The following is a 14,835-nucleotide window of genomic DNA, read 5'->3' on the forward strand; positions in this document are numbered from 1 at the left end:
CAGTTTCTCATATTTAGAAACAAGGTTATCGTATTTACTATTTAGAAAATAAGAAAGCCAAAAAACAGACCCACTATAACTCCAATTGCATCTCAATGATAATAATCATGTGAAAGCAAAGCCCAATTGCTTGTCTTCAAAGCTTAAATCAGATCACTCTTTGTTAGCCACCTATGCAAGTTATATATTGTTTCAATCACAAAGAATGTGCACTATCTAGCCTTTTAACATTAAAGGTGTCAAGCAGGACAGTCATACTTTGCTGAAGGTAAAAGTATCAAGCGTTGTGCTCCCGATGCTACAAAAGATGCTTAGAGAAAGATTAAATGTATAGTCGCTAATTTGAGATTCCAAAGTGGGAGTGGCACCCAATACAAGAAATTACAAATACAAGACACAAGAGTTGAGCAAAATGAGATAACAGTAACAGAATGGAAGGTGAGAGTGAGAGCATTTTCTAAATGGAGATCAGTCAGGATTTTCAGTCGTTACCCTTTATCATGTGCTGATGGATTATGAATACCCTGTGCCAAATGAGGTACTCCAGGATGATGTCTACATTGTCCGGAAGACAAATGCATTTTCCAAATGAACACCAATTAGTTTATTTTGTCCCTGCAAGAATTTCTAAATAGGGATGGTGGTGGCCTGCTTTGTGAAAGTTAGATCAACAACTTACAAATAAAAAAAAGATACTTGAAGCGGATTTCACCTGATAGCAAGGTAACAGTAGGCAAGCTTATTACACCTCCCATAGCAGGGCAAAGCAAGAAGCCATTAGACAACAAAGATATTGTCATGGATTGTTTCATTACACATTGAGCATACCACTATTACAACTACTAAAGCTGCTGCTACTGCTATTATTACTACTACTAGTAGTAGTAGTAACAGCAGTAGTAGTAGTAGTAGGAGTAGCAGGAGCAGTGGTAGTAGTAGTAGCTGTCATAATAGCAGTAGGTGAAAAATTCACTTCAAGGGCCAAGAAAAAAGGAGATATCAGTAACATAAGTGAGAGCATTTTCCACATGGAAAGCATTTAGTTATTTTCTCCCTGCAATATTTTTCTAAATATGTGTGGTGGTGGTTGGTTTGTAGTATCAACAACTAAAAAAAAAAAAAATACTTGAAGTGGATTTCATCTAGCAAAAAGGTAAACAGTTAAAAAAAAAAATACTTCAAGAGGATTTCAAATAGCAGCAAGATAAACAGTTGGCAGGGTTACTATACATCCCAAAGATATTGTTATGGATTGATTCATTCTGCATAGACAATACTAGTACTAGTAGTACACCAACCACAGAAAATCCCATCACTAATCAACAAATACATATAGCATGTGCCAAGCATTTGTTTCATTTAGAAACTACATTGAACCACATGCAAGGAAACCTAAAAGAAAAGAAGAAATGAAAATGCAGGCTGAAAACCTGAACCAGAGCAAGATTAAGAAGAAATGAAATATTGCATTAAAACTAGAACATCACCTGAACCTCAACATTTTCCATTGTTAAAATATTTAGTACTAATAAAAAGAGAAAGAAGAATAGGAGCGTCTCCAACAAAAGAGTGAGAAAAAGAACCACCAATATAAACCCCCCTCCCAACATTTAGGACAGCAAGTGTGGTATATACCATCCATAACTACTAACAACCAAACCACCCAAAAAATAAATTTGTCAAGTAGCCTACCAGTTGCTTTATCATGCAGTACAGAACTCCAAGCATTCAGAAAGAGGATTCCAAAGAGATTCATATGGGAGAAAAAGTAAATACATATCACAAAGAATAAGTACAATGGATCTCAGAATGCGGTAAAGAGATCAAAAAGCTGGGCAGGACTGATAATAAATACAAGCATTTCAAAGAATAGAGAAGAGAATGGATAATAGTCACCCATATACATCAAAATATCCAAAATAAATATTTTGAAGGCCCAGAACAGATATCTAAAATAAATATCTTGAAGGCCCGAAACATGATTAACAAACATTTATCAAAGAAGGTTGTATGTGCAGGGAAGCCCAATGGGTATACTTTACAGAACCACTGCACCGAGTACACCAAAAATCATGTGAGAGGCTCCATCTTCTGTATACATGAATATACAACCCACTTCCAACTGGGACAAAAGGAAGAATGGCTTTACAATACAACTATATGTTAGAGTGGGTTAACCAGCTCAATCAGACTACACAATTTCCCCATGCCTGAAACCACTATCCCCACAGTCTGCACCAGGGTCCAATCCACAGGGCGAATCATACCATTTAGAATTCTCTGGGTAAAAACTGTCTACCTGTATACCAACAAGACCTACATCAGTAACCATGGTCTCATCATGTTGAATGGGCTTGGTTAGTTTAGTATCTTCACAGTCAAGAATACTCTTGTGGTCGAACTCGCTGCACTTCAGCCACTTCTCAGTTTTACAAGTCTCACTCATCAGATCCTTCTGAGTCCTACATTCTGTCCTCATCTGATCCCATGTTGTAACATCCCCAAGGGTTCTACCAAAGCTGTCTTCATCTTCCTCAATCAATTCTGTCTCCTTACCATCTCCATACATCCGTTCATGGGGGTGGTCACTCCAATGTGCCAAATCACTCTCCCCCACCAAAACATCATTTGAATGTTGCTTGTCTGAAAGCAAATCATCTGGCTTTGAGACACATTCTCTGACACTCCGAACTTTATTCAAAACTTCAAAGAGTTCACGAGACACGGAACGCAATAGCTCCCGTGGGATTTTTGCTATTTTTCCTTCAAGTAAGCCAACTTCAGCTCTCAATTCTTGCAGCTGCTGCATAATCGAAATCTGTAAGTCCCCATCATCCTTCCCCATAAAACCAAAACTCTCATTCTCAGCATCATCGCTAATCCCATACACAGGGTCATGATCCATCAAAAATCCTCCTTTATGTCCAACCACCCGATGCATGATCCTCGCATTCCCATCTGATGGACCAGGTTCATGCCCTGAATGCACCGCATAAAGCTTGAACACTGCCATCCCCTCTTCTTCATACACAAAAGTCTTGTCCTTCTCATTGTAATTTGAGATTGGTACAATTGCCCTAATCCGAAACCCACATCCACAGCGCTTTGATGCGTATGGTTCCCTCTTCAAAATCCTTGATTTCTTTGCTGCCGGCTCCCCTGCCCTATGACATGCATAATCCTTAACCTCAGCCATAAAAGGCTTATACCTAATGTACTTTTGCCTAATGCAAAGCACCACCTTATGCTTTGCTGCCAATTGCTGCAACCTATGCGGCACCTCCTTTGCAGGGACATCAATAGACTCTGTGTACTCAAATCTGCGCCGCTTTGTCCTTGCCCCAGATCCTAAGGAGTCAGAGCAGAGGGGGCACGCAGCAACACAAACCCTAATAAAAGATTCAGGAATTCCATAGAATTTTGCACCTACAGTCCACACTTGCTTGATTCTGTCTATGGTTTCCTTAAGCCCTAAGTGTTTCAAATCGGTGTCCCCGTGGAAACCCATGACAATGTCTTGCCATTGATTAACATGAGACACAAATTGCTGCGAATTGTTCTTGAAACAGAGAAATTCGTTACCAGTGGCATCGACGTGGGCGGAGAGCTTGTCTTGAATGCGCTTCCAGGCCGTGAGGTACGCAGTGTCCTCGTTGCGGTCTCTCCACACGGCACGCCAGCTCATGAGGACAGAGTCGGGCGTGGCCGCGCGGATCTCGTCGGGGGTAGCCAGGCGGCCCTCGAGAATGCAACGGATCATTAGGGCATGCGACTCGCTGTTGAAAGTGTAGAATTGAGAGGAGATGTGGGGCTCCGGGTTAATGTACGCCGGAGAGTGAGGGATTTTGGTGGCCACCGTCGCAGTAGTGGTGGCGGAGGACGACATGACGTCGTTGCAGGCGGAGGAGGAGACCGCGCGAGTCGGGTCATCCTGGTCGGAGGAGGAGGGGCTGCCCGTGTCGTCATCTTCGTCGTCGCGGAAGAGCACAAATTCGGAGATCGGAGGGAGAGGGAAGTGAGGAGAGTCTTGAATCGGCGGCTGAAGTTGGTCCTGGTGGTGCTGCGGATGGTGGTGGCTGTGCTGCTGCTGGTGGTGGTCCGTGATCTGGGGTGGATGTAGATGGTGATGGTGGGGGTGGTGGTGGTGGTGGTGGTTATGGTGGAAGAGATTTTCTGCAATTTTGCTAGGGTTCATGATAGGCAGAGAGAGCCTCGAGAACAGGAACGGAGAACCGATGAAAGACCCCTAAGCTTTCTCCACTGTCTCAGACATAGAATACTCTCTCTCTCTCTCTATACTTTTTCTGAGTTTTCCATTCAGTTTTTTTAATGCATCTTGCTTCGTTGTCTGCTATTTATACTTAGGTGAAGGCTGGACCTACATTTCCTACAACTGCTTCCTTCCCTCCCTCCATTTTAGAAAACCAGCTGCAACAATATTAGGCATTCTTTGTGAAGGACTAGATAAGATCATGAATGCATTTTATTTGATGAATTTACATAATTAAGAAGAGACATTTAATGTGAAATAATGTTCTATGTAATAACAAAACAGATTTTATGTAATAAACTTATGAATAGGAGTTTAATAAAAGGTTTTGAACTATTTGGTTGACGATTGAATAATGATTATCCTTATACGATATTTTGATTTGACTTATTATTGGATAAAGATAAAGTAAAAATATGTATGAATTGTGATTAAATGGTTCCTTCTGATTCTTGCCAATAATTAACAACATGTATTAGATACCGTTTTTTAAAGAAAAGAAGAAAAACAAATTAAAGAATGAAATGAACCCAAAAAAAAACCAAGAGAACTCTCAATCTCATGTGTCTCAATTTTTTCCTTTTTTGTTAATTGGTCCCTCATGCACCGACCATTCTACTTTTCAATCATTTATAGTGTGAGATCCAATTATTATTTGTCTCCTTGACAATTTCACCTTTGGAGTCTTTTAGTATAAATATAGACAATATGCAAAATAATAAGAGTTAAGAATCTAACATCCCTAAATTAGGAGAGTTAAGAATCTATCACGGCTTTTGATGAATTTACTTTACACTTACTCCTAGGTAATATATGTATAGGAAAGAAAAAAAAAAATATTAGTAGATAAGCGAATTAGAAAAATGAATTTCCTTGTACATATTTTGCCAACTGAACAATGATCATTTTTCCTCTCTCTCTCTCTCTCTCTCTCTCTCTCTCTCTCTCTCTCATTTATCTTTTTATGCAAATTTCAAACCATTTTTACCTATTTGTGACAATTGAGGTGGTCTAGAATGATCAAAGAGGTGGGGTACTCATTGGAAAAAAAAATTAACAATTTTTCGTACTTAGGGTTTCCTATTTAGACTTTTTTTTATAATCACTTGGACTATTTTTGGAGTTTTAACTAGTTTTTCATCCATAAGTAAATGCTTTCTTTCATTAAAAAAATTACAAAAAATAAAAAATAAGTTAATTTTGGCACATGGTGCACATGCTTGTCTAAAAAAAAGTTCAGTTTACTACTCATAAAAATAATTGAAAATTAGGCAAAATTACGTCATTTTCGTGCGGATTTTTTTCCTTTTTTTTGAAAAAAATGAAGTTTCAAATACAATAGCACATGTGCATGCGCATAAAGACCATGCTTGGGCAAGCAAGAGAGAAACAAAAAGGGAAACAGACAAAGCACTAAAAGGTACTACACTGGTTGCAGGAAGTTGGGAGCAAATGATCTGAAAAGGCAAATATTCATTGGATAAGTAGGGATTAGTGGCATCCTGGCACAAAAACCTAGGGGTGAGAATGCGCATAGGCACATGTGCATGCACATGAAGACCATGCTTAGGTGCGAGCGAGAGAGAGAGAGAGAGAGAGAGAGGAGAGAGAGAGAGAGAGAGAGAGAGAGAGAGAGAGAGAGAGAGAGAGAGAGAGAGAGAGAGAGATTTTATACAGGAAAAAAAAAGGAAAAAGACAAAGCATTAAAAGTGGTTATAATAGGGTGCACGAAGTTGGGAGCGAATTGCTTAAAAATACAAACATTCATTGGATAAGTAGCGATTAGTGGTGTCCTCACACAAAAACATAGGAGGAAGAAAGTGCATAGGTACATGCACATGCACATGGAGCTCATGCTTAGGCACATGCGTCCATGCATTTTCTTCTTGCCAGGTTTTTGTGAGTATGCCACTAATCCCTAGTTATCTGGTGAATCTTTACCTTGTCAAGTCATTTGCTCCCAACTTCGTCCACTCAACCACTTTTAATGTTTTATCTTTTTCCCTTTTTGTCACATAAAAGCTCTCTCTCTCTCTCTCTCTCTCTCTCTCTCTCTCTCTCTCTCTCTCTCTCTCTCTCTCTCTCTCTCTCTCTCTGTGATAGTCTTACGATGACAATTGGATCCTCTCTCTTTGGTTTGCAAAATTAAGAGGTAAGTGGCTTGACCACCCTCCTCCCTTTTTCTAAAATTTATTCTTATTATTATTTTGATTAAAAAAGAAAAGAAAAATTCATTAATGTAAAGAAGAAATGTATTATTATTATTATTATTATTATGAATTTAAATAATAAGTATATTGCTATATTATCCTAAAATAAAAAATAATTGTTTACTTAATTATTATTATTATTATTATCGTGAAAAATCCAAATAATGAAAATTCAAAAATCAGTATATTATTATTCTTCTTATTATATCAATTTATTTCCATAAAAATTTAAAAAAAAATTATGTTATTATCATTATAGTTATTTTTATTTTTACAATGGTTATCATCATCAACATCAATATGATCATTATTCCTAAAAGAAATAAAAAATAGTATCTTAGTTTTTTTTTTTTACATTTTTACCATTATTATTAATATATTATTGTTATTACTATTGCTATTATTATAAAGCCCAAATGTGTGTGTGTGTGTGCACACACATACATAAAGCATACATCCTTCTTATTGTTTATTATTATCATTACCACTTCTTAAATGCAAAATAAAGAAAGTTTTTTATGTTGAAAAAAAATGTTTCATCATTACTATTTTTCTTATCATTTCCTTTGTATTATTCAAATTGTTAGAAACATAAAGCTAAGAAAAGTCTTTGAGATATAAGCATAACCCACGGAAGTAATTTATCAAAGACATTAACATTTAACATTGATGTTAGTTAGAATATTGTGTTAGATATTAAAAAAAGGGGGTATGTTTGAAAATTAAAGAGTTTAATGCCCTTTAAATTAACTTGGTAATAGAAACTCCTTAAAAAGAGTTCTCGAAGAATGGTTGGATAGTTCTTGCCCAATATATGAAGCAATGAGATTTTATCTCCTATGCTGGTGAACGATTTTGAAATGCGAAGGACAGTAGCTACAACTACAAAAACTTGTTTAGCTATGGACAGTTGAATCAAAGATGATTTCTGTGCTTAGGATATTCTTTACATGGTTTGCATGTAGAATTAGAAATTGTCCCCCATACTACTAGTTTTTAGAGTGCAGGAAGTCTATTCACAATTGCTAGTCATGTGATGAAAGAATGTTTAGGAATATGACCTTAAAGGACACAAAGCTAACCTATCTAACTTTAGGGTTTGATTTCCTTATATGGTGCCAAGAAAATTTAAGAGAGAAGCTGACAAATAATGATAAACCCCCACAAAACACATACAATCATTGACACTTATGTTAGGGAGGAAGCCTAGGCCAATTTTGAAAGCAAGGACATTGGAGGAAAGTCAAGGAGCAGCAATGTTCTTGGATCACATAAGCAAGTTTAGCATTTAAAGGGAGACCCCATCTAAATAGGAAAATGATTTCCATAATAGGTAGTTGCTCGACTTTATGGGCGCCAATTATTTTAAAACAATGACGTATTCATGTCATCTCCAATCAAAATTTTAGAAGAGTTTTCAAACTTAAATAATGCCTTCAAAACTTTAAAAAATCATGAAAATTCTCAAAGATTCCCAAAATATTCTGAAGAATTACATAAAAGAAAAAAAAGGTGGCCCTTTGATTGATTTTTTTTTTTTCTAGGTTTTGACATGGTTTATGGAGTTTCTACATAGATACCAACATGGATCTTTGATTGTAATTAAATTTCATTATTATTGATTTTTTATTTTGTTTTTTAGAAATAACCCCTTGTTATTTGTGCATATCTTATTTATTTTCCTCTTTGCAAGATTCATAGTATGATGAGTGGATACTCAAAAGTTGTATCCTTGATGTGATTGTGAAAAAATCTTAATTCTGCCAAAAATAAATGAAATCTGTCGTGTATCCTCCAAAAATGTTGTTTGTGAGATAGAAAGGTACTATAAATGACGGATGTGATTTGGTTATTATTTGGAATCTAGTTTGCTCAAAAGGCATTGAGGATGTATTTTCTTGGTTATTTATTAATAACAATGGGCCTCTAAATGCTAGGCACAGACAAAATTTGTCAATGGAATTAGGGTATAAAATTTTATAATGTGATTCAAGGATTAATATCTAGGGAGAGACTTTGAAATGACACATGTAAAAGGAAAGGCTACATGAGAAAGTAATAAATATGATACATACCATTAGATGGATTGAGCTGACTTTCATTCCCCTTATTGTTCTTGCATGTTTTAGAAGTGTAAAACAATGACCGAATAAGGTATTAAATACATGTATACAAAGAAACAAATATGAAAAATGAATGAAATGAAATTGATTTTTAAGTAACAAGTAGTTAATGTCCTTTCATTCTATGGGTTGTCTATCTTGAGTGTGGTACACTGCATGGGTTTCAATAGGGGGGGAAAAGAACCTTGACAAGGTAATTAGTGAGAGACCCTAAAAGGTACCCTTAAACTCATAAACATAACTCATTATGATTGCATAACCTCCGCATTGTGGTGTTGCAACTTCCATTACCCATTTTGGAGAAGAAAACTCCCACCACGGAGATATAAACATCCCCCCCCCCCCCTAACTTTTCCTAAAGGTCAAGAGTAACTTCATTATTAACATAAACATTAATAACCTATAAAAAAGAGGTTGGAGGAGAGAGAAACAAGGTAAGTATTTTCCTACCAAAACTGTAAATGTTACCAATTATATCATATCTTTGGGGCTAACTTAAGCATTGGAGAAGGGCCGTTGAAAGGCATTATGGGTCTCCCAAACTCTTCTTTTATTTCATGGTTATAGGTGTAGTTGGCATATGTCGGATGACTATTGGGGAAATGATATAGTCCAATCTCAGCCAATTTTTGTGTCAATAATTTAGTGCCATCTAAGGATGCAATTTCCTAAAAAATAACAACATTTAGTTTGATCCACCTAAAAAAATTGATGCTAAAGTTATGCCCTCAATAAATGAGGACTCCTTGCTGCAGTGTGGTATGGAAGCAATCAAACCCGCCTATCTTTCATGTGCGAAGTCTATTATGGTAGTGATAAGATTTGTAAATCCTCAACCTATCAAATGTCACCGGCAAAGTAGAAGACTATTCTCTATATGCGTTACCTATGATTTGCCAGACTTGGTAATTTACATTTTGAGATGAGATCACCATGGATTCTACCATCTATGGAGTTACTCTTCATTTGTTATTCACTAGAGTATGATTTAATTAGAGTGCAATGTGGCAATAATTAGATCCTCCCACTCTCTATAAATATAACTCCTTGTTGAAATATGACATGCACTATAAGAAATAAGGTTATTAGTGACGGCTTTAAATTATCACTAATAATCAAAAAATCGTCACTAATACTATTAATCACAATTCTTTAAGTATTAGTGGGGGCTGTAATAATCCCAAAAAGGGATATAGAAGATTAGTGGAGTGATTCCAAAAATAATAATAATTAGTTAATTAATCAGATTTAAAAAAATAAGAAAAAAAGAAAAAAAAAAGAAAAAAATAATTAAAATTTATTTTTATTTTATTAATAAAATATATTATTATTAATATTAATTAAATATATTATTATTATTATTATTATTATTATTATTCTGAAGCTAGAAGCTTAAGGAGATTTGTTTAGTTTCATTTGATTTTTTTTTTTTCTTTTCTTTTCTTTCTTCTTCTTCTTCTTCTTCTTCTTCTTCTTGTTTCTCCTATCTTGCGCGCGACAGACTCTCTCTCTCTCCCTCTCTCCTCGATTTCGTGGCGAATTTTTGCCTGATCGAAAATCGGAAGATACCGCTGGATTTCATTCTCCGCTGCCGTCATTTCTACCGAAGTGGATCGGTGGTAGAAGCGGTGTAGACGTATCTCTTCGGGTAAGCCAATTTTCCTTTTTTCTTTAATTTCTTACAAATTATAAGCTCAATCGACGAACGGACACCACCACGAGAATCTAGGGATGACTCTCTACAAGTCTAGTGAGACGGAATTCTTGTGGGGTCGTCATGGGTAAAACCCCAAATTTGGGGTACGGGGGTTATTAAGAGGCTTATTTTTAATTAATTATGATGAGAATTGACAAGCACCATTAAAGGATCCATTGCAAGTTCCAGATGGGCCAATCACAAGGTTAAGAGCTAAGAAGATCAAATAAGCAATGTAAGGATTGGTGCAATCCATTACAACAGGGGACGACATAGCCTAGTGTTTAGTGTAGACTTTTTATTTCAATAAGTATAGGCATGTGGGCCTATTTTACGTTTATTAGTTATAGGTGTTTAGGGTTATGTTATTTGAATTTGAATTTGATTTTTGATTTTGAATTTGAATTTAAATTTAATTGGAGGGGTTTATAAATAGACTTGTAGCCACATTCTACAAAAAAAAAAAAGGACATTAAAATAAAAAATGTGAGGTTTTGTTTCTTCTATTGGTTGTTCAGAGAACTTGTGAACTTATCAAGGATTTCTTTCTTGTGGCGTTCAAATTTTATACCTTTGGTTCGTGATTTAATTAAAATAATTGGGTCAAGGTTTGTTACTTTATACCTACGGTTTGCGTTTCATTTATAAACTTTGGGTCGCGGTTTTCTATCAAAAACCTAATTTTTAGCTTTCTTGGGCAAGCATTCCAACATTGTTTGCTGGGTCTCAATACGTGTCGATTGAGGTTCGCATCATTTGTCTTTGAGTTTGTATGCAAAAGAAAAAGAGTATATGAAAACTTTTTATGCCCAAAGACCTCTAGTTGTACTCAAGTACAAGGAGGCATATTTGAGCACTAACGAACTCACCTCTTCCTTCCCTAGTGCTGTTATTTCTTTGCTGCAGGAATACAAGGATGTCTTTCCTGTGGACGTGCCCAATGGTTTGCCACCAATTAGAGGAATTGAGCATCAGATTGACTTCATCCCCGGGGCTACGATTCCCAACCATCCAGCCTATAGGAGCGGCCCCGAGAAGACTAAGGAACTTCAAAGACAAGTTGAGGAGCTGCTTGCCAAGGGGCATGTGAGGGAGAGCATAAGTCTGTGTGCGGTACCCATGCTACTAGTACCAAAGAAAGATGGATCATGGAGGATGTGCGTCGACTGTAGAGCTATCAATAAAATCACTGTAAAGTATCGTCATCCTATCCCTGAACTGCATGGCTCTTGCATCTTTTCTAAAATTGATTTAAAAAGTGGCTACCATCAAATAAGAATGAAACCGGGAGATGAATGGAAAACTGCATTTAAGACAAAGTACGGTTCGTATGAATGGATGGTTATGCCCTTTGGTCTGACCAATACACCTAGTACTTTCATGCGCTTGATGAATCATGTGTTGCATGCATTTATAGGAAGATTTGTTGTTGTCTACTTTGACGACATCCTAGTATATAACAAGAATCTTGATGATCACTTGGATCATTTGAAAGGTGTACTAGATGTTCTTAAAAAAGAAAAATTGTTTGCTAACCTAAAGAAATGTGATTTCTGCATGGAAAAGGTTATTTTCTTGGGTTATATGGTGAGTGCTAAAGGCGTAAAAGTGGATGAGGAAAAAGTGAAAGCAATAAAAGATTGGCCAACACCTAAATCTGTGACTGATGTACGTAGTTTTCATGGGTTGGCTAGTTTTTATAGGCGGTTTGTGAGAGATTTTAGCACCATTTCTGCACCTTTTATTGAAGTAATAAAAAAGAACGTGGGGTTTAAATGGGGTACTGCACAAGAACATTCCTTTAAAATGCTTAAAGATAGGTTATGTTCTGCTCCATTGTTGCTTTTACCTGATTTCACTAAAACTTTTGAGATTGAATGTGATGCCTCCGAGCTTGGTATTGGAGCTGTTTTGATGCAGGATAAGCGTTCCATTGCATATTTTAGTGAAAAGCTCAATGGGGCAACATTGAACTACTCCACGTATGATAAAGAATTGTATACCTTGGTAAGGGCATTGGAGACGTGGCAACACTACTTGTGGCCTAAAGAATTTGTGATCCACTCTAATCATAAATCATTAAAGCATTTGAAGGGGCAAGGTAAGCTAAATCGCCACCACGCGAAATGGGTAGAGTTCATCGAAACCTTCCCATATGTCATTCAGTACAAGCAGGGGAAAGAAAATGCCGTGGCTGATACGCTTTCTCGCAAGTATGCCCTAATTACTACATTTAGCACTAAGCTATTGGGTTTTGAGTACATAAAAGATTTATATGCTAAAGATTCTGATTTTGCTAATGTGTACGAGGCATGTGATAAAGTTGGGTTTCATAAATTCTATAGGAATGATGGATATTTGTTTAGGGAGAATAGACTTTGTGTGCCTAACTGCTCCCTAAGAGAATTTCTTGTGCGAGAGTCACATAGCGGGGGTTTGATGGGACATTTTGGGGTACAAAAGACTTTAGATATTCTGCATGAACACTTCTTTTGGCCACATATGCGTAGAGATGTAGAGAGAGTGTGTTCTAGATGCATTTCATGTAAACAAGCTAAGTCTAAGGTCTTACCTCATGGCCTTTATACTCCTTTGCCTGTACCTAGTGAACCTTGGGTAGACATTTCAATGGATTTCATATTAGGTTTGCCTAGGTCCAAAGGGGGTAGGGACTCTATATTTGTGGTGGTTGATAGATTTTCTAAAATGACACATTTTATTCCTTGCCATAAAACTGATGATGCCACAAATATAGCCAATTTATTTTTTAGGGACATTGTGCGATTGCATGGCATTCCTAGGACAATTGTGAGTGATAGGGATGTTAAATTCCTTAGCTACTTTTGGAAGGTTTTATGGGGAAAATTAGGAACTAAGCTATTATTGTCTACTACTTGTCATCCTCAAACCGACAATCAAACCAAAGTAGTTAATCGGACTTTAGCAACCTTATTGCATGCGGTCATTCAAGGGAATTTAAAATCATGGGAAGAATGCATACCACTTGTTGAGTTTGCTTATAATAGAACTGTGCATGCTTCTACTAATTTTTCTCCATTTTAAATTGTTTATGGTTTTAATCCTTTGACTCCATTGGATTTGATGCCGCTACCTGTGAATGAGATAGCTAGCTTAGACAGACGACACAAGGCTGACTTGGTGAAAAGGATCCATGAACAAGCACGATAGCACATTGAAAAGAAGAATCGACAATATTCATCTCAAGCTAATAAGGGGCGCAAGTTCGTTACTTTTGAACCGGGAGATTGGGTATGGGTGCATATAAGAAAAGAGAGGTTTCCTACTAAAAGGAAAACAAAGCTACATTCGAGGGGTGATGGACCTTTTCAAGTGGTAGAAAAGATCAACGATAATGCATACAAGTTGGATCTACCAGGTGAGTATAAGGTCAATGCAACTTTCAATGTTTCTGATTTATCCTTTTTTGATGTAGGTGATGATTCGAGGATGAATCTTTTTGAAGAGAGGGGGAATGATATGAACCCACAAGCTCCGATTACACACAATGATCTGCACGTGTCAAGCGGACCCATCACAAGAGCTAGAGCCAAGAAGGTCAAGGAGGCTATGCAAGGACTAATCGAGAAGTTGTTTGAGCAAGAGTCAATGAGGGCCATGGACACTAAAGAAAAAGAGTTTCTTGAAGAGCCTAAGATGCTAAATTGTCTAAAGGCGTGTGAAGCTGGAACCTTAAGTCAATAAGGGCTGTTTGGGGAATTTTTATGGATTAAATAGTGGGCCAATTGTGTCGATTAAGCATGACATGTGACTCGCACATGTTTCATTAAATGACATGACACATGGCATGTGACTTGCACATGTTTCATTAAATGACACATGACATGTGACTTGCACATGTTTCATTAAATGACATGGCATGCTTAAGGTTATGTGGGATTATTTTATTGGCCAGATTGATGTCATAGCTTATTTTTATTGGCCGAACTGATGTCATGGGTTTCTTTTATTTTCTATAAGTAGTCAACTCTCTATTGTATTAAAGGATGATTATTTTTGCTGAATACAATTACAAGTGAGGTTTATTTCTCTTCAAGTTCTTCATTGAACTTTCACCGAACTTATCAAAGGTGCTACCTTTGTGGCGTTCATCCATTAATTTGATATTCTTGGTTTGTGCTTCACGTCAAGCAATAGGTTAAGGATCCTATACCATGTCGAATCTTATTTTGGGTTTGGGGTTTTGATAAATCTGATTTGGGGTCTCCGGACGTTTATTCTTGGGGTTTCGTATCATTTGGTATCAGAGCTTAGGTTCTAAAATCAGGTTTACTATCCTTTTATCTTTTGTTATAAAAAGAATAAAAAATAAGAAAAGGGGAAAATAGAAAGAAGAAAAAAAATACAGAGAAAGAAGGAAAAAAAAAAGTGATACCGAAGCAACAGATACATTTACCGTACTTATCAAAGTTTTTTTTTTTTTTTTGGTCATCTTCCTTTAATTCATTGTTTCTATAATATTTTCTTGCCATCGTTATTAGTTTCATACTACATGGA

The 14,835-nt window shown here is 36.6% G+C and overlaps 1 protein-coding gene across 1 annotated transcript; it reads right to left on the reverse strand.

The window, feature by feature from the left end:
- Nucleotides 1-1,757: 1,757 nt before the first annotated feature.
- Nucleotides 1,758-4,432, reverse strand: LOC131166854 (uncharacterized). Its single transcript, XM_058125455.1, has one exon. The coding sequence runs from the start codon at nt 4,193-4,195 to the stop codon at nt 2,192-2,194; it is 2,004 nt and encodes a 667-aa protein (XP_057981438.1). The 5' UTR covers nt 4,196-4,432; the 3' UTR covers nt 1,758-2,191.
- Between the last annotated feature and the right edge of the window lie 10,403 nt (nt 4,433-14,835).

Source organism: Malania oleifera, chromosome 10, assembly GCF_029873635.1.
Source record: "Malania oleifera isolate guangnan ecotype guangnan chromosome 10, ASM2987363v1, whole genome shotgun sequence".
NCBI lineage: Eukaryota > Viridiplantae > Streptophyta > Magnoliopsida > Santalales > Ximeniaceae > Malania > Malania oleifera.